The following is a 21,043-nucleotide window of genomic DNA, read 5'->3' on the forward strand; positions in this document are numbered from 1 at the left end:
TGGCACAACGACAGGCATCTGAGAACGGCTCGATATGAGAAGGGGCAAATTATTTTACTAAATTAAAAGAAAACTACTGGGTGGATCTTTTTCATTCTAGGGTGGTTGTGTACACACACTCCTAACATACATTTCAGTTCAAACAGCTTGTAAAAGTGCATGTGGCACCAGATGACCCCTTTAACATAAATTTGTACAAAACATTGCTTCTCAAAAATTTTGTCTGGCAGCGACCCAGCTACTATACATCTTAGCAGGGCCATTTACACAAAACATATGTTTTGTGTAAACATACGCATTTTTTAAAATTATTTATTTTTTAGAATTACTGCCACATGCAAGATGCTGTAAAAGATATGCACAATGGACAGGTCCACAAGTTTACATAGAAAACCAATGTTAAAATGAGCATTTTTTTAAACAATTTGGGCATTTTTGCTTATATTGTTATAGGATGGTATAGAGTTGAAAAGAGTGAAAAGAAGTGAAAAGAGAGAGGGGGACGCCCATAGCGCAACACCGCTATACAGTATGTCGGCATGCTGATTACAAGGCTATTGGCACCAATGTGTAGACTTTTCTTTTCCGAATCGTGACCTTTTTTGCGTCCCCCAGTTCTGAGTTTATTTCCTGGAATTCTGAGAAAATTGCCAAATTCTAAGATATAAGTCCAAATTCAGGAGTCCAAATTCTAAGATGTAAACTCAGAATTGTAACAAAAAATGTGTGAAAAAAGTGAAAAGAGAGAGGGGGACGGGATTCAAACTCGGGTTGCAATATGTCGGCATGCTGCTTACAAGGCTATCGGCGCCGACGTGTAGACTTTTCTTTTCAGAATCGTGACCTTTTTTGCATTTATTTGAGGAATTATGAGAAAATTGCAAGAAAAAAAAAGAGTCCAAATTCTAAGATAAAAACTCAGAATTCTAACAAAAAAAGACATGGAAAAGCAGTGGAATACAAAAACTTGGGTATCACTTTAGATTAGGAAACACATTTTTACTATTAAAGAGATAGTTCACCCAACAATGAAAACTACTGCATGATTTACTCACCCTCAAGCCATCCTTGGTGTATATGTATATGACTTCCTTCTTTCAGACGAATACAATCAGAACTGAACTATATTAAAAATGTCCTGGCTCTTCCAAGCTTTAAAATGGCAGTGAATGGCTGTTGAGAGTTTAAAGCAAAATAAAGTGCATCCATCCATCATAAAAAGTACTCCACATGGCTTCAAAACTTTTTTTGATGATGAATTGGATGCACTTTATTGAGCTTCAAAATCTCAACGCCCATTCACTGCCATTGTAAAGCTTGGAAGAGCCAGGACCAATTTTAATATAACTCAGATAATTGCTGTAATTGCTGAAAAAAGAAAGTCATATACACCTAGGATGGCTTGAGGGTGAATAATCACTTCAACAAAGAGTTTTCCCTCAATAAACTTCTAATTTGCTGCTTATTGATACCAAGGTAGTTGTTTGTAGTCTGCGCTCTCCAAGAAAATGCTCAAGCAATACAGTAGCAAAAAATCATTTATCTTTTAAGATATAGACTGGGGTGTTCAGTATAAACTGAAGTCAAATCAGTGCACAAATCAAACAAAGTATTACTCCAAGTTTTAGTTTGACATTTAACACGCCTTTTACTTCAACTCACACAGGCTATTTCACAAAACAGATTTTTTTGGTCTTCTGTGCCTATGCACTCATGGGGCATCATGATTGAGGTTAATGGAGCACACAACAGCCAATATCTGGATGCAGTCGGGTCCTCTGAACACAGCACTCTTCCAGTAGGAGGCCGTTGACTTGGCGAAATGTCAAGACTCCTTTCCGAACAAGAAGGGATGGGGGCTGATGAATAATTCATGGGGAGAGTTCAGTCGAACACAGTGCTGTGTCTGTTTAGCTGTCGCTTCGGCAGCCAAGAGAGAGAAGGGGGGAGGTACAACACTGTAGGAAAACACCGGGGCTGATTTGCCATCTGGACCGCATATCAGACAGCTTGACGTGTTCCTGCAGGACTCGACGCGGGGCGAACTCTACGTGTTAGCCCCCTCTTGAGAAACGGCATATTTAGTGCTAATTATGACATGCCGGGATGAGATTTGAACATCCAGAGCTTTGTTTGTTTGAAGAGGCCAGGGTTGGCACAAACCGGAGAGGCTCTCCTTCAGGGTTATGAGGCCAATATTGATCTGACAGCATCTCAAAGAGGAGATATATGGAAAGACATTTCCTTGAGCGTGCGGATGCAGCCAAGTAGCTTGAACTTTCTTTTACTAACTTGTTTACAATGACAGATTTTCATCGTTGAAGGTTGCTGCGCTCGCTGCTGGGAGTGTGGAACTGGCTGTAGATTTCAAAAACTAATCACAAATGGGAAAAAATACCTACATTGTCACCCGTGTTGCCAGAAATTGCCAGCTCGTATTGAAAATAAATGACTTACAGTGATTTTGTCGCTGCAAATCAGGGTTAGTGTGGACAGCCCATTTAGTCCAACAAATGTAATAGCGAAGTTTGAGAGTCAGACTCAGCCAAATACGCTGTAAAAAAATAAACGCAAAAACACAAAAATTCAGCTTTGCCATCACAGGAATAAATTACATCTAAAAATCTTTAAAAAATAAGGGAGTGCTCCTAATCTTAGCTTGTTACCTGTCTAAAAGACACCTGTCCACAGAATCAATCAGATTTCAAACTCTCCACTATGGCCAAGACCAAAGAGCTGTCCAAGGATGTCAGGAACAAGATTGTAGACCTACACAAGGCTGGAATGGGCTACAAGACCATCGCCAAGCAGCTTGGTGAGAAGGTGACAACAGTTGGTGTGATTATTCGCAAATGAAAGAATCACAAAATAACCGTCAATCTCCCTCGGCCTGGGGCTCCATGCAAGAACTCACCTCGTGGAGTTTCAATGATCATGAGAACAGTGAGGAACCAGCCCAGAACTACACGGGAGGATCTTGTCAATGATCTCAAGGCAGCTGGGACCATAGTCACCAAGAAAACAATTGGTAACACTCTACACCGTGAAGGACTGAAATCCTGCAGCACCCGCAAGGTCCCCCTGCTCAAGAAAGCATATGTAAAAAGCCCAATAAACATCTGAATGATTCAGAAGAGAACTGGGTGAAAGTGTTGTGGTCAGATGAGACCAAAATCAAGCTCTCTGGCATCAACTCAACTCGCCGTGTTTGGAGGAGGAGGAATGCTGCCTATGACCCCAAGAACACCATCCCCACCGTCAAACATGGAGGTGGAAACACTATGCTTTGGGGGTGTTATTCTGCTAAGGAGACAGGACAACTGCACCACATTAAAGTCAAATCTTGGGTAAGAACCTCCTTCCCTTAGCCAGGAAACTGTTTATCTGCTTACCCCCAAGGCATCCAATATGTAGGTGACTTTGTTTCTTCAGTAGAACACAAACAAAGATTTTAACTCAAACCGTTGCAGTCTGTCAGTCATATAATGGCAGTGAATGGGATCCACGGCTTTGAGAGTCAAAAAAACATACACAGACAAAACTAAATTAAACCCTCTGGCTCGTGACGATACACTGAGGTCTTAACACACGAAACAGTCGGTCTGTGCAAGAAACTGAACAGTATTTATATCATTTTTTACCTCTGAAACACCGCAATGTCCAACTGTCCTGACGTGTTAACTTGCATGAAATGGAGTACAATTTGTCCAAGTTTAGTGTTCATTTCAACTAAAAACTGCAGTGATTCGTACATATAGGTATGTTTTTACAGCTTTGCAGAAATGTATATAGCGGCACGTATTTCCAAAGAGCCTACGTTGGGAATCCTTGGGTACGAATCCCAAGGATTGTGAAAAAACGTGACTCACGATGAAAGAGCTAAACATGAGAGATCCAAAAACAAGCTAAAACGGCATGCTCGCAATTGTGTTTTTACGTCAGATTATTTTTTTTCATACTATCGGGTAGGTTTAGGTGCAGATGGTGTATTATTTAAAAACGTCACAGAAAATGAGTTATAGCGCTATTCAGCGGACATTTCAAGTCAGAACTGCGGTGACACATACAAAACCAACATCACATAAAAAGTACCATATGTACGTTCATCTGTTCCGAGGAAAAAAACAAACACTTTTTTTAGCACCACTCGGTGGACATTTCACATCGAATATGTCACGAAACGTACATGGCGGTACGTATTTCGCATCTTGTGAAAACTTTTTCACAGGTATGCTTTTGCAATAAGATCTGAGTCTCTTGACCTAATTACAGTTGTTTAATTCTAATTCTCATGTACGAATGAAAAGTGAAAAAAACAGTAATGTCGAGCCTACTCAGTTCTTCTCGTTTTTTTTCTTCCCATTTTGCTTTTGCAAGAAAATCCATATTGTTAAATAAAGTATTAATAATAAATGCATAAAAATGAACAAGTTGATCAATACTAATTTCCATTTGACAAATGTACATTTCTCACCATTGATTTTGACAACATTCTCATTATAAAACAGAACTCTGTGGCGTTCAATTCATACAGTTTGTTACAAAATTTAATTATTAAATTAAAATCGAGGAGCATATAAATAAATTACACTTTCAAGTTGCAATATTTAAAGATTGAGGGGCAGGTGAAACCTGAAAAATTCAATACCTAATACACTCACACACATCTTTCACCAACAAACGTACATGTGAATCGTTTCTGTGCCACTAATGGCATGAGATTATTTCAACATTGGAAACAAATGACACTTTGCATTTAAACTAGGACTGTTTCTATATTCAGATCTTGACATTTCCTTACACACTCTCCTATAAAATCTCCTAGACTACACATGTAAACGCAAACATATCACACATTGAGACAGTGTTGGCATAGTCAGTGAGATCACATGTCATATTTAAAGTACTCAGAATAACAGTATAAAGTTTATTACTGTTATGAAGGGCATGTAAACTTGAGAATCTCCTCAAATAAAACTGTACAGAGAAGTTTGCAGAAACTCAAAGCATAACAAATCCAGTATTAGGCAGCAAAGATTAATCAGCTGTTTTATTTAGTTTCTGATACACAAATTTTCCAAGGATTTACATTAAATAACAAAGGAAAGGACGAGTCCTGTTTGAAATTCTGAAGGTATATTAACAAAGTTTCTGTATAGGTCCACGCAAACGTCAAACGACGCTGAGTGATTCGTCAAAGGCTGGATAACTTTCATTGGTATGTTCTTTCCAAATAAACCTGACAAATGTATCCAGGCGCATTAAAAGAACAGAGTGAGGCATCCAAATTTGTTTTAGTAAAATATGCATCTGAGGCATCTGGTCCCGCTGTCTCTCAGATTTCCGTTTGCAGTGTCTGACTGAAGAATATCCACCACAATCCATTAAAGCACTGAAAGCATGAGTGGTATCATGAGAACAAAGCTTGATGCAACTGATGAAATGCAGGTAGGCACAAATCCTTATTTTGGGGAACAAAACAGTCCTTTCAGTGTATGGTGGGTATGTCTCCAATCCAAGCTCCAGGTAACGGTCTGGGACATGTGTATTCATTCTGCAGGGAACAAACAAGACGTAAGATGATTACTGTTGTACAAAAATATGTGGTTCTGCTGAGTACTGATACAGGGGTCAATGACATTAGGTAGAGCTATTTCATAAATGCAATCCACACAAATAACAACTATACACCTTTTCTGGTGTATGATTAAAATGTTTTAATTCCTGGATTAAAATTCATTTTAATATTTTCTGGGAGCAGAAAGTCTAAAATGTCAGGGTTTTCTGAGAATAAAGAACAAAAACAGAATATCGAAAAGCTGTATTAATTTAGGATAGGACAATATTTGGCCGAGATACAACTATTTGAAACTCTGAAATCTGAGGATGCGAAAAAAAATCAAAATATTGAGAAAATCGCCTTTGAAGTTGTCTTAATGAAGTTCTTAGCAATGCATGTTACTAATCAAAAGTCAAGTTTCGATATATTTATGGTAGGGAATTTATGATCTGTATTTAATATCCTAATGATTTTTTGCATGAAAGAAAAATTGATAATTTGACACAAATTGTACAGTATTTTTAGCTACTTATGACTGGTTTTGTGGTCCAGGGTCACACATACACATAAATTCATTGAAATAAAATGAATCATTTAATAGTTTAATTTAATAAATAATAATTTCACTTTTCTATGTACAGTGCCTTGTGAAATTATTCATACCCCTTCATTTTTTTCACATTTTGTCATGTTGCTGCCTTATGATAAACTACTTTAAATTACCCTTTTCCCACATTAATCTACACTCCCTACTCCATAATGGCAAAGCAAAAAATAAGTTTTTAACATTTGTGCAAATTTATTAAAAATAAAAAACTGAAAAGATCCCGGACACTCGAAATTTAGCTCAGGAGCATTCATATTGCTTCCAGATGTTACTACACTTTGAGTGGAGTTAAACTGTGGCAAATTCATTTGAATGAGTATGATTTAGAAAGGCACACACCTCTCAGAAAAGGTCTAACAGCTGAAAATGCATATCAGAGCAAAAACCAAGTCCTGAGGTCAAGATAACTGCCTGTAGAGCTCAGTGACAGACTTGCGTTAAAGCAATGATCTAGAGAAGAGTTCAGAAAAAAATCTGCTGCATTAAAGGCTCATAGAAGCATGTAGCCTCCATTATCCATAATGGAACATGATTGGAACAACTAGGACTCTAGAAAATGTCTGCCAGCCCCCATCCAAGCTGACAGAGCTGGAGAGGTGAAAAGGTGAGGCAAAGAATGGCAGATAATTGCCAAATGCAGATGTGCAAAGCTTGTCACATCAGACCCAAAAAGACTTGAGGCTGTAAAGGTGCTTCAACTATGTACTGTGTTAAGGGTATGAATACTTATGCAATGTACGTATTTCAGTGTTTTATTTGTAATAAATTTGTAAAATTTGCAAATCTGGTTTTTGCTTTGTCATTATTATGGTGTATGGAGTGTAAATTGATGTGGGGAAAAACTATTTTAAAGCAGTTTAACATAACGCTGCAACAAAACAAAATGTGAAAAAAGTATGAATAGTTTTGCAAGGCACTGTAGTTAATGTAAAATTAACAGATGTAAACATAAGTTTCTGAGCCCCACATGAATCCAATATGACACAAAGAGCACATTTGTAAGATCTCAGCGCTAAATTGGATTTTTTCCTTTTCTGTATCTTACTTGTCATTGACCCACAGACCAAAACGTTAATCAAAATATCAATCTGATTATACGAAAGTGTCAGGATAATAATACAGACACATCAATTCAGCCGCATGCAGTTTTAGTTTATAAAAAAACCCACTCATGCATGATCAATTAAAACAAAATTAAAAAATGTTTGTGAAGCAGCAGTGGATGATTTGGCAGCTATCAGTAAAGAAAGTCAGAAATCGAAATATGGCAGCACATCGTGTGCCATCTTTGTTAAGATGTTAATTAGAGTTGAGACGACTGAATTTACTCAGCTCAAGTGACCTTGCTGTCATGAGCACTTTGTCTTAAATGAATTAAACAAACCGTCACGAATACTAATTAGCAATATGCATTGAGCACAATCATCATTATCTCAATTATCCCCAAGTTCAACTAAGGTTCTTTCAGAAACCATGGAAGTAGCAACTGTACTGTCCAATGAATCAACTTCGAGACATCTTTTCATACAAAGATTGAAGTAATTACTTGATAAAATGAGGCTAAAAAGGATGCAGCCTTTTCTGAGAATAAGAATCTTCAAATGGATGAAATCTTTTTCAATTTGTCTATACATATAACACACATAATGATAACTGCAAAGTTCATGCAGCTTATTCCAGTGGTCCCCATACACTTTTGCAGCTTGAACATTCGGCTAAATATTTGACCCTGGTCCACAAAACCAGTCATGAGGGTACATTTTTTGAAATTGAGTTTATACATCATATAAATAAGCTTTCCATTGATCTACGGTTTGTTAGGATAGGACAATATTTGTTTGAGAAACAACCATTTAAAAAGGGGGCCAAAAAAATGTAAATCCTGAGAAGTTCTTAGCAATGCATATTACTAATCAAAAATTAACTTTTGATATATTTATGGTAGGAAATTGACAAAATATCTTCATGGAACATGATCTTTGCTTAATATCCTAAGGATTTTTGGCATAAAAGAAAAATCGATCATTTTGACCCATGTAATGTATTGTTGGCTTTTGCTACAAATGCCACATGTGCTACCCAAGACTGCTTTTGTGGTCCAGGGACACATAAAAAAGTCATACACACAAAAACAAGGATCAAATAAATGCTTTCTGATTAGAGAAACGGGATATAAGTTACTTATTTTGGCAAATAATGCACAAGGGTGTAAAATAGTAAATTCTCCAGGAGGACCCTTTCAGAAACAGAGCAATTTGCGAAAGCTTTTTTAGCTATAAAGACATGTTTTGTGTTTAAAACCTCAGAAAACTAAAAATGGCAGTTTTTTACCACTATTGCGAGCCTACGTTTGAGCTGCCTGAGGATGAGCTTTGATTTCCTCATAGTCAAACTGGCTGACACAAGCTGTACCCCAGACGTACAATTGAAATGAACTTCTAGTGAGGCTGTGAGTGTTTTCTGAGAGTTCCTTCACTGAGATACAACAGCCTGTGCAGGGCTCTACAGACATTCCGCGTTTAGGTGCTATAATAGGGTCACCGGTGCCTCTACCAACCTATAAAATGTTAATAAGGACAACCCAGGTAAGAATTTTTCTGCAAGCTGGTGAAAAAACAAGTGTGTCAGATTTCGCTCCCCGTGTGAATTACAGTACAAAGGGGATCTTAAAATAATAATAACCTCTTTTGATCTGCACAATTCCACCCACAGTGCCGCCATTTTGACAACGGTGTACCAGTTCTAACGCCACGACAAGAGTTCAAACAAAGCATGCTTACTGTTCTGTCGTTGGCTGCACAGAACACTATTTAGAGTCTCAGCCTCAGAGACAAGAGCAGTGGATTTATTGATTTATTTGCTGTATATTATGCTGCTACCACACAGATCCAATACAAACATGCAATTTCTTTCCCAGCTGTTTACCGTCACCAGTGTTGGGGTTAGTTACTCAAAAATGTAATTTATTACATATTACATATTACTTTCAAAAATAGTAATCCCTTACTTTACTTTATTACTCCCTGGAGAAAGTAACTAGTTATATTACTAGTTATATTACTAGTTACTTTTTTTCTTACACAAACCACTGTTATTCTTAACAAAAAAGCAAACATGACCTGCTGCGTGCATCCACGGCAGAATGCAAAGCTGACATCTCAGTGCATACACGATCTCATAAAGCTCTTATAACACAATGGATATTATGCACAATTAATTTTTCATAAATGTCTACACTTTGTGTGTTGTGATTCGTAAGCACGCAATATTCAGCACTGTTCAAAACTTTTGAGCAGTGAGTGAATTCTATCTTGAACACCATTGATTGGCGATGCGTTCCATAAATCAGCAGATGGCTACATTTTAAAACATTCGATTTTAAATCGAAACTCCTATTCTTGCGCTTACTAATCATATAGGCTATGTTGTTCTTGCTGCTTTTGTGCAATAGATGAATAACATTTTTTTGTTTTTAAGATATTTTATGTTTAGATATTTCTATATTGCGGGAGTCCCGCGAATCATTTTAATTTCCCGCATCCTGCACACACACACACGAGTCTCTACCCGCCCGCACCAGCACACGCACTTGCCCATCAAGTTTTGTCCTGCGCCGCACTCTGTTGCGTTGGGTCCCGCGGGTTTGCAGGTCTCTATTTGCAAGTGCCGCTCTGCTGCTGGCTGCCGGGTGTCGACCAATCGGTGATGGTAATTTAATGATACCTCGTGCCAAACCCAGACCAATCACTGTTCCATTCACGCCCCCCTCCCCTTCCCTTCTGTTCTCTGTGTTGTCGTGTGCATTGTGTGTGATGATGGTGCTACTGGCAAATGTAACGCAAGTAACTAGCTTGGGAAAACTGTAATAATATTACTTTTTTCAGACGAGTAATGCCTTACACTACTAGTTACTGAAAAAAGTAATATTATTACAGTAACGCGTTACTTTGTAACGCGTTACACCCAACACTGACCGTCACAGACATAACGACTGTCAAACTCCTGTGTTTTTAACATAAGCTTGTGTGTATTTGACAGTTTAAGCGCAATACGACATAAAAGAGAACTTAGTTTAGTACTCACATGCCATGCCCTGTGAGCCACTTTCTGTGAACGTGCTTCGTATGTGTGCACTCAGAAAGCCGTATATTAGAAGTTTAAAATCATATGGGTTGAAAATGCACGATTTCAGCACGATAAACATGATAATCAACACCGAACAGATGGTTTTTTTTTTAGCAGTGTCTGAGATATGAGCTGTAAAGGCCAGTGGTGGACGAAGTACACAAATCAAGTACTTGAGTAAAAGTACAGATATGTATAATACAATATTACTCCAGTAAAAATAAAAGCACTCCTTTTGCAATTTTACTCGAGTGAAAGTACAAAAGTACTTCATTTTTTTTGTGTACTTAGGTAAAAAAGTACTGAACTATTTTGCAGTTCTATATAGGCAACTTAATTTAATTTTATATTAGCATATATTTTTTTTAAATCCTACTGTTCAAAAAGCCTTGGATTTTCCCAAAACAACCACTAGCCTATATGGAGTCAAGATATATTTTTGTTGTTGATATGGACTATGTTGATGAGAGTGATGTAGTAATGTTCACTGTGAAGCTTACATTGTGATGTACCTGAGAGAAAACTGATTTGACCATCTCCTTTTCACCAGTAAGAAAAAAAGTGTTTTAAAGCTTGTTTTGCAGAACGTCACAGTTATAAATGATATAAGAATAAGGCCTGAAGTTAGGAAGAACATTTTAAGGAAAATGTAATTATGTTTTCATAATATTTTTTTTTTTCTCAAACATTGTCTGTGGTGTAAAAACACCCCTGGCCAAATGCCCCCAGAGGGCATCACTTCCCACTTTAACTGTAGTTACCATGTTCTGAACATCACATCTTTTCTTTTTCCCTCAGATGTAATCTGTCTAGGTGGTTGATTATACATATTTGGACTTCATATCTGAAAATTACCTCAACTTAGCACCAGCACGCTTGTTAGCTAGACAGTTAGCATCAGCTAACAATATTTACTTATTTTCAGTATGGTTATGAATAAACATTTATATCTGTCTACTAGTTGATCCAAACAATATAAAAAAGTATACCGTTAATAAACTATATAGAAACAGGCGTCACATAGGGCTAAATGCGTAGCATTTTAATAAAACTGTTAAGGGTACAGCAGCGAGGAATATGAACGTGCATGAGTTATTATTTTATTTAATCTGTGTTATTTTAATGTCTCGTTTTTTGACCTAAAACATTGAGACAACGATGTTGATGTGTCTGCATTCAATCATTTCAGCGGGCTTAAATATATCACCCTTTACAGCAGATTTAGTTCGCAAACAACTGACAGTTACAATAATTAATCCTAAAATTCAACATTGTAACTTACTTTTGGCAGCATCAGTCGCGCGCGCTCACAAGATCTCCCGGTTCTTATTTGTAAATTTAGTTGACTGGAGACTCGCTCTAAACGGCTCATTTGAATCAGTGAGTTGACGACTCGAGAACAGCTGCAATTGGATCAGTCCAATTCGTGAATGAATCGTTTGTTGTAATTTGCGAACCGATTTAACAGGTTCATTGAAAAGAATCAGTTTGTTCATTAATCAGACGCTGCTTCTGCGTCTCGGAACACGTGATATATTATAGGGAGTAACGACATGTTTTATGAATGTAGTGAAGTAAAAAGTACAATCTTATGCTTTGGAATGTAGTGAAGTAAAAGTAAAAGTTGCTCAAAATAAAACTACTCCAGTAAAGTACAGATACTTGAAAAATTTACTTAAGTACAGTAACGAAGTACAACTACTGTCCACCACTGGTAAAGGCACAGCTCTATTCTAGAAAAAAGGGGGCAGGGAGCAGCAGCTCATTTGCATTTAAAGAGTCATGCAAAATTTAAAAAATGATATAATAAAGGATCTGTGGGGTATTTTGAGCTGAAACTTTACAGACACATTCTGGGGAAACCTGAGACTTAAATTATATCTTGTAAAAAGAGGTATAATAGGTCTCTTTTAAAAATTGGAAAATTATTTAGCCGCATCTGTAAAATTCATGGATTGCTATAATGTCATCAAAACTCCATAATTCATCTGACCTTACATGCAAATTATGTCTCAACTGTGCATTCTGCTTCATTACAAACGGCATCCAGTATGTACGCCCCAATGCAAAATTAAAGAATACTGCGTGAATATTAATTGGGTCATGCAGATGTTGCTGGGTAACCTTCTGAGAGTCCAGTTACTCATTAAATATTCATGAGCATGTTCTGACATATTTGTTAGTTAGCGAGTGGATTTGCAAACACCTGGTAATGTCAGATAGCAAAATGCATCTATATCTATATCTATCTATTGTAATATGATTAAGTAATCTGTAGATCATGTCATTTAGTTTTTATTTAAACACTTGAATCAACATACAGCCCTGTGATATGAATTTAAAGTTTAATTTTAACTGGAGAACAACACATGCTCTAAATGTTGTGTATGCAATGAAAATCCTTACAAAATGGCGAGTACTTTAAACACCTCAAGCCCTCAAGACAAACGCCGGGAGCAGATGCACACTCTAGAATGCTAAAAACAGACATAGGATAATAGATGGCAATTATTTCCTTGCACTGTGTAGCTGAAATCAGTATTTGATTAGCAACCGCTGAGTTTGACCTTTAGCTTCAGAATGTTTAGGATGTATTGCAACATATATAAAATATATGTCATTGGCTGTGTTCAGAATAGATTATAAGAAATAACTGACGGCAAATTATATGTGCTCGGCCAGTGCCTCTGTTGGTTCTTTTGCTCTTTATCATTTAAAAATAAAGAAACTTTTTGCTCTTGTTGAACTGAGTCTCTTTTGTAACAACTGGATGTCTGATCCTATTTTATTGATTTTGGGGCATTTTCAAATAGATGTGTAGGTTTTTCTGTATGACTTGTTAATCCAGCTAAAAATAAATCTTGATGTTTTTGATATTTTAATACTTTTTCAAACTTAAAAAGGTATCATTTGAACCAAAGAGTCAAGTTACATTCAGAATGTTTAATGCAAGAAGTGAAACACATTAGAAATGTAGTTTATAAACATAACTAAGGCACCGCTTTACTAATTTTATACATTTATATGGTTCAATATAACATTAAAATGCATAGTAATAAACAGAAATAATTACCTACATATATTAGTAGTAACATTTTTTCATATAAGATAATTGCCACACAGGGGCCAGTGTTATTTTAGTATTACTTGCATAGTATTTTAGAATTTACTGATATTTTGAATTAGCTTTTTTTTTTTTCTCAAAGTTTTACATTTAATCAAAATGTTAAGTCAATTAATTTATTCATTTATTTTTAAATGTTGATATAGCTAGTATTCTAATTTTGCAGTTGTAAGGTATAATGCAATTATTATTATATCATTTTTCTTAAATGCTCATTTTTTATATTCCATTAGTAATGATCATTAAATAAATATTATTAATATAGACCATTTCAAGGATGTAAACAATAACAAGCGCGTTGGAACGCTACTGCGCATGTCCGGTCCTGAAACATTTCCGGTAGCGCTATTTCTCCGATCTGTCAATACGAAAACATTCTTTTAAAATCTAGCGAAAAAGCTAGTTAAGGTAAAAAACGTGCTCATTAACTAATCAATGCTGCGTGCGTGTACACGGGAGATTGCTAAAAGCATATCACATGAACGGAAATATTGTGAACATTTAACGTTATTCGTACAATGGATGCCATCAGTCTGAAGCAAGCAGTGCAACTTACTTCATGTTGTGTTCCCAAGATATCCGGAGGTTGTTCGTGATTAATTTACTTGCATTGCGTGGTCAGTCTGTATTTCTGTTTAAATATTTGTTTTCATTAGTACATTACTTTTCACAATACATATCGTTCCAAACAACGCTAAATGTATGCTATTAAACTAAGCGCTCGATGCTATTATTACGTGTTGAATTCATTTCAACATGTGTTCAACGTTAGTTTGGTCAAGTTTGTTGTGTCAGTGCAAGTGGAGGGTATGAATGCTCCGAGTCATCATGTGATCACAAATAAACAAGATCGTCGCAATTCAATGCTGGCTAACGTGTTTTACATAAACCTGTATATCTGCAGATTAATAAATGCACACACAAACACACATAAAGCATTCATATATGTTTTTATGCACGTATTTACTGTTCACACCCACACAAATTATATATATATATATATATATATATATATATATATATATATATTCATGTGAAAATGAATACTGGTGTAATGTAAAGGCTGATGCTAATTCAGCTTTGCACAACATATTTTTTATAATAGAAATCATTTAAATAATTGATAATGTTAATAAACATGAAAGACTTATTTCAAAAACATAAATAAACTACTTTGTCCAAACTTTTGACCAGTACTGTATATAAACAAAGAGCATTCTCTCACTTTCAACTGTTTTTATTTCCAGCACATGTATTGATATGTAAATATTTGTATGAACATAAAATGCTTCAACAAATGAAACAACATTTGAACTGAAATGGAGTACAAAGGGGGAACAAATATCAAAAGCAGCAGTCTGTATCTGGCCTGGTCATCAGTCGCTTTAAGTACTACACTAAATTACTGAATACTACACTCAAGTTCTCAATCACATCTGGGTGTTGATATGGTCAGATGTGGTTTGTCACTGCAGGATGATCAGCTGTCCTTGGGTATCTACAGATGATGGCTCTCCTTACACTGCCTTCTCAGATTTGGTGACCCTTCTGTATTTCTGCAACTGTTTACATCAGTTTAGAATGCTTTCTAGAAAATAAAACAAAGGATATTAGCCATCATTATGAAAATGTATATAACATTTAACCAATTCTATGGGAATTACAGGGAGTTAACAAATTTCAGTATTACACTGTATTGTCAGATTTGGTGACCCTTCTGCATATTTACAATGCTTTATATTTTTGATGCTTACATCAAAATGCTTCCTAGACTAAGAAACAAATGATATTAGAAATCACCTGTATACATTTTGTTTACATTATATAAGGATAAAAGAAGAAAAACAATTATTTAATATAATGCACAATATAAAAAAATAATGCTATTATTGCTTAATACGTCATTACATCTTGGAATTAACATTACCAAAGCTTAAGTGAAGGAAAATAATATTTACCATAAACATTACGTTTTGTAAACTACTGCCGTTAACTGTTACACAATACGACATTCACGTACTTTCATGTTACTCACTGCATTTGTCAAAACTAGACGACTAATATGAATTTAACCCACATAGCACTTAGTAATAATACAGAAATATAACAGAAATAAAAAACTTGCCTTTTTTCATTAACGTTACACACGAAAGCTAGATGTATATGTAAACAATGACAAAATGCTACTTTAAATTATGCAGCATCATACTTGAAAAGTTAACGTAAAGATATACAAATAAACCGATTAATTAAAAACGATATTTACTTGCCTGAATCGAAATGTGCGCTGTATATCCTAGAGTTGCTTGTTGTTATCCAGCCTTCTCCTTCACTGCCGCAACACGGGTACGTTTCGCGGAAATCTACCGTTAAACACGTCTCAGAATGTTAGTACCGCCCCAGAGGGAGCACACAACCACCGAACGACAAGGATCTAATTTTAATTTAGACATTTAAGCAGGATGTTTGTATATATATGACCGCAATCCCACTGTTCATAAAGCGCTTCTCGCCATTGTTTTGAATGCGCTGGATCACTAACCGGAAACGTCCTGGGACCAACGACGTCACTTCCTTAAGCCGCCGAATAGCGCTTGAAATGGTCTATACAATTGTAATAATTAATTGTAATAATTATTATTCTTTAATATTCTATAGCCATATTGATAAAAAATCACAGTCCTGACATCAGTAATAAACAGCAATAATCACCTACATATACTATTAGTAAAACATTGTAATATCAGATAATTGCCACACAGGGGGCAGTGTTATTTTAGTATTATTTACATACTATTATAGTATTTACTCATTTTTGAATAATTTTTTTAGCTTTAGTTTTACATTTAATAATTCTGTTATTAGCTTTTGTCATTTTATTTATTTATTTATTTTTTATATTTAGCTTTAATGCACTTTAAGGCACATTTTGGCGTATTGAGACCAATCTTGGTGTGTGTTATAACAAACATGACCTGAGGCTACCTGCAGTATTTCGGCACAGTGCCACCTAGTGGTCAGGAGATATGAAAAATTGCCATTTTTTTAGTTTTTTATAACTTCTCAATGGTTTGGCCAAAAATCTCAAAACTGGTCTCGTTCGATTCGGAGAAACATATACAATTTTGGCGTCGGCCATTTTGAATTTTGTCATAAAATGCTATATTTTACAAACGCATTGACGTATCATTACGAAACTCAGTATGTGTCTTCGGTACCATGCCCTGACAGTACTCAAAAGTGGTTAAAAGTTATAAAGAAATTTTGAATAATGCTAATAACTTCTGATTAAAATGGCTTATTGTAATGAAAGTGATCTTCCTGTCCACCATTTTGATTAATGTTGAAAACCTACTTTTTCAAACTCCTCCTAGACCATTGCTCCGATTTTCACCATCATCTTCAGACCATGCTGACAAAAAAGTTACGGATTTCGTGTCAAAAATACGAAATAGTTTTCGTTTAACGCATCAACAAATTTGCTGGAAAAATCCCAAAGTGCATCTGAGGCTGTTTCTATGCAAAGCTTTGATATATTTGCCCCAAATTTTGTATGTGTCCTTGTCACCTCACACTGATCACACTACATCAACTTGGTAACAGCGCCACCTATTGGTCAGGAGTATTAAACCATTCATTAACCATTAATTATGACATTTCCAAAAATGCTAACAACTGAAGATCGCATTAACCTATTGTAATGAAACTGGTCTCAAAATATTCCTTTGGTCATGCCGACAACATAGATACCCATTATACCATAGTTGGCCGAACTTCCTGTCCGCCATTTTGATTTATGTTGAAAACATACTTTTTCGAACTCTTCCTAGACTGTTTAACCGATTTGGACCAAAATCGAGTCAGATCATCTTCAGACTGTGCTGACAAAATCTTCTAGATTTCATGTTGATAGATGAAACCATTTTCATACAGCGCCGCTACAAATTTGACTCTGAGGCTTTATCTCTGCAAAGCTTTGACATAATGACACCAAACTTTGTGTGTGCCGTTGTCACCTCACATTTAATACACCACATCGATTTGATAACAGCCCCACCTGTTAAACCACCATTAAATCATATTACTAGCAGTTTTACATTATTTTTCTGCCATTTTGACTAAAATCATCTTAAAATGGCTTCCTTTTACTCATTGTTGCAGTTGGTCTGGTGCTCAATGTCATGCTTAGCTCCTCATTTTCCCTTTGGTGTGCTTGGCCCTGTAATTGCTGCTTGCAGCTATAATATTATTATTGTTTTATTTTATTTGTAACTTTTTTTAGTAATATTTCACATATTAAGATTATAAATTAATATTATTATACAACTGTAATAATAAGCAATCACAAAATTTTGTCTAAATTGTGAAAGCCTACAAACAAGCATCGCAAACATGTTTCTTTCTTTCTTTCTTTCTTTTTTGTTTGTTGTTTTTTTTTTTAAATGGGACGTTTTATTTCCAATTTTTGTCAGATTTTAAACTGTACTAAACTGTACTATGGTACTGTTCATATAACTATACTACTGTACTTTTTGTCACATTGCATGTTTAATTAATTAAGGTGTGGCCAAATATAGCCAAAAGCCTATAAAACCTAAACAAAAACTCAAAACTTTACAAAAATTGGTGAAAACATGCACCTGATGACTCTTAACAAGCATGCAAAGTTTCATTGGGATCGGACCATAGGTGGCGCTATAACAGTTAAAAATGGAGACTACTGTTGTCAATCAAACTGTTATTTTAATATTTGAGATTATTTAGCCATTAAGAAGCCATTAAGGCCTTAAATGCTCGAACCCCGGTAATTGCTGCTAGCAGCTATATTTATTATTTATTTTTACATAATACAGCATAAATGATACAGACTGCAATATAGAACATTCAGTTGTTCAGTTACTCAGAAATAACTAACAGATGAACCGATTATCAAAATAGTTGTTGCTTACAACCCTAACGCATAGTATACATACTTCACACTGCAGAACTAATAATAGCAGCATGCGATTGAAAACATGTTCACTATTATGACAGCAGTGACAGACAAAATGACAGCAGAGTAAACAGAATCCTGTCATTACTGACAACTGACCAGCCACCAATCAAGAATGAAGCGGCAAAGATATTTAATGCGGTCAGAGTATAGAAGATAAGCATTGCTGGAAATTTCAAACAAAGAGATCCACAGAAACCCCCGGTGGTAAAGCTGACTTAACTAATTAGTGTGCTAATAAGTTTTGCCTGGCTGAACCCTCGGCACCTCCAATTATCACGCGGCAGCACAACACAGACGGTTTAGAGCCAAGTTAAATTATGGATGATCACTTAGACTTCCACTTTATAGGCCAAGGTGATTACCTAGACTGCGTTTAGTCTTTATTTAGAAAACCAAAATTAACCTCACTTCCTCGTGGGCAGAGCTGTAATTACATCATATTAGTGAGGTTTAATTAGGAGCAGAAATATGTAGTAATTAGCTTGTATTTTGTCAGGAGTATGAAGCGCTAAGTGAGACATATGTCAAGCTAAACCTGTCAGTACTCTCTACTAGTTTCCGGCCCCAGGCTCCAATTATGCCGTGTCTTCCGAACAACGGGAGGTCAGTTGCTGTGCGCAAGGTCTCCTGCTTTTCTTTTTTCACATATTGCAAACATGAAAGAGTGAGCAAATGAGAGAAGTTTCAGAGCCAGGAGAAAAAGTCTGCTCTAACCTTCCAGTGAGTTTTGCTCTTGTTGAATTGACGCCTTTGAACTGAGTGTCTTTCGTGACAACTGAATGTGTGATCATTTATTGATTTTGAGACATTTTCAACCTTGATGTTTTTGATGATATTTCAATACTTTCTCAAATGTGAACATGTATCATTTGAATCAAATGATTTGTATCATTGGAGTCGAGTTGAGCCTATGGCAAGCTGTTTTAACCTAAAATATACTAAGCGTTACTCGTCATAATTGCATTTTTACTAGTAAGAATTGAATTAGAGAGCTCTATAATTTACTTCCTACTAGTAACAATATTAATTAAAGAGCTCTCTAATTCAATTCTTACTAGAAACAATTCCAATTACAGATGTCTCCACTGACGTCCATTCATTTTTAATTACAGAGCTCTACAACATAATTTTTACTTGTAGGAATTTCAAGAGCTCTCTAATTCAGTTTTTACTAGTAACAATTCAGATTAGAGAGCTTTCTAAATTAATTATTAGTAAAATGCAATTACAGAGCTCTATAATTAATTTTTTACGAGTTAAAAAAAACACATTAAATATATGTTTAATTGCAGAGAGCCATGGCAAGCCATTTTAGCCTAAAATATACTAAGTGTTACTCTTCATAATTGCATTTTTACTGGTAAGAATTAAATTAGAGAGCTCTATAATTTAATTCCTACTAGTAACAATGCCAATTAGAGAGCTCTCTAATTCAATTCTAACTAGTAAAAATATTAATTAAAGAGCTCTCTAATTCAATTCTTACTAGTAACAATTCCAATTATAGAGCTGTACAAATGATTTTTTACTAATCATATGTCTCTATTGACTTCCATTCATTTTTAATTATAGAGCTCTACAACATAATTTTTACTAGTCAATTAGAGATCTCTACAACTGAATTCTTACTAGTAATAATTCCAATTAGAGAGCTCTCTAAATCAATATTTACTAGTAATAATTCCAATTAGAGAGCTCTCTAATTCAGTTTTTACTAGTAACAATTCAGATTAGAGAGCTTTCTATTTTAACTATTACAAGTGAAAATGCAATTACAGAGCTCTATAATTACATTTTTACAAGTAAAAAAACACTTTAAAGATATGTTTAATTGCAGAACTCCAAAACTGAATTAAAGAGCTCTCTAATTTAGTTCTTAGTAGTAACAATTGAATTAGTGAGCTCTCTAATCCGAATTCTTACTAGTAAAAACGTACTCGGTTACTAACGTAACCTCGGTTCTCTCAGAGAGGGAACGAGTACTGCGTAGCTTACGCTAGGGGAAAATCCTTTCCGCGAGAGATATTGAAGCCAAAAAATTATCCTTAATTTTGTATTAATGTAAAACGCGTTGCCGCGGTGAGCAGACATAGGCGAGGCGTATTGCGTGCCTATTGGCTGCTCCGCAGCAACTGCAGCACCTATCGAGCGAGGCTTGGCGCGATGCCAGCTCCAATGAGTGCATTTCGCGCCTGATACGTCATCTCCCGCCGAAAGTGGCGTGATCCCAGCCTATAAATATCGCTCGCAGGTAGCTACACTCTGGTTTTTTCATCATAAAAGCGCCCAGAGCACACGCTTGCACGGCAAGGTACGCAGTACTCGTTCCCTCTCTGAGAGAACCGAGGTTACGTTAGTAACCGAGTACGTTTCTTACGAGAGGTCTCTCCTACTGCGTAGCTTACGCTAGGGGAACGCCCTGTAAAACTCTCCCCCCTCGTCAGCGGCGTCGATGGAAGCGGTGGCATACAGCGGCCGCTTTACGTCCGGAACAGAGGCTGACGAGGTCGATGAAGCAGGCGGGCGAACCGGCGAGCTTTGTCGGCTGGAGGAAGGGTCCGGGGCCCGCTGGCCACAGCGCTTTTTACGGCACGACACCGCGCGGGCGGGGGAGCAGTCTCAGTGAAGAAG

At 36.2% G+C, this 21,043-nt stretch overlaps 1 protein-coding gene across 2 annotated transcripts in view; it reads right to left on the bottom strand.

Moving 5' to 3' along the window:
* Positions 1-4,547: 4,547 nt before the first annotated feature.
* lrrtm4l1 (leucine rich repeat transmembrane neuronal 4 like 1) overlaps positions 4,548-21,043 on the bottom strand; it is a 65,849-nt gene continuing 49,353 nt past the window's right edge. For both annotated transcript variants that reach the window (XR_012341729.1, XM_073829556.1), the window contains exon 3: positions 4,548-5,554. Coding sequence is in view for 1 of the 2 variants with exons in the window: in XM_073829556.1 (XP_073685657.1) it covers positions 5,489-5,554 (66 nt within the window). In the remaining variant the exon portion in view is untranslated. The remainder of the gene's footprint in view (positions 5,555-21,043) is intronic.

This window comes from Garra rufa, chromosome 23 (assembly GCF_049309525.1).
Source record: "Garra rufa chromosome 23, GarRuf1.0, whole genome shotgun sequence".
Lineage (NCBI taxonomy): Eukaryota > Metazoa > Chordata > Actinopteri > Cypriniformes > Cyprinidae > Garra > Garra rufa.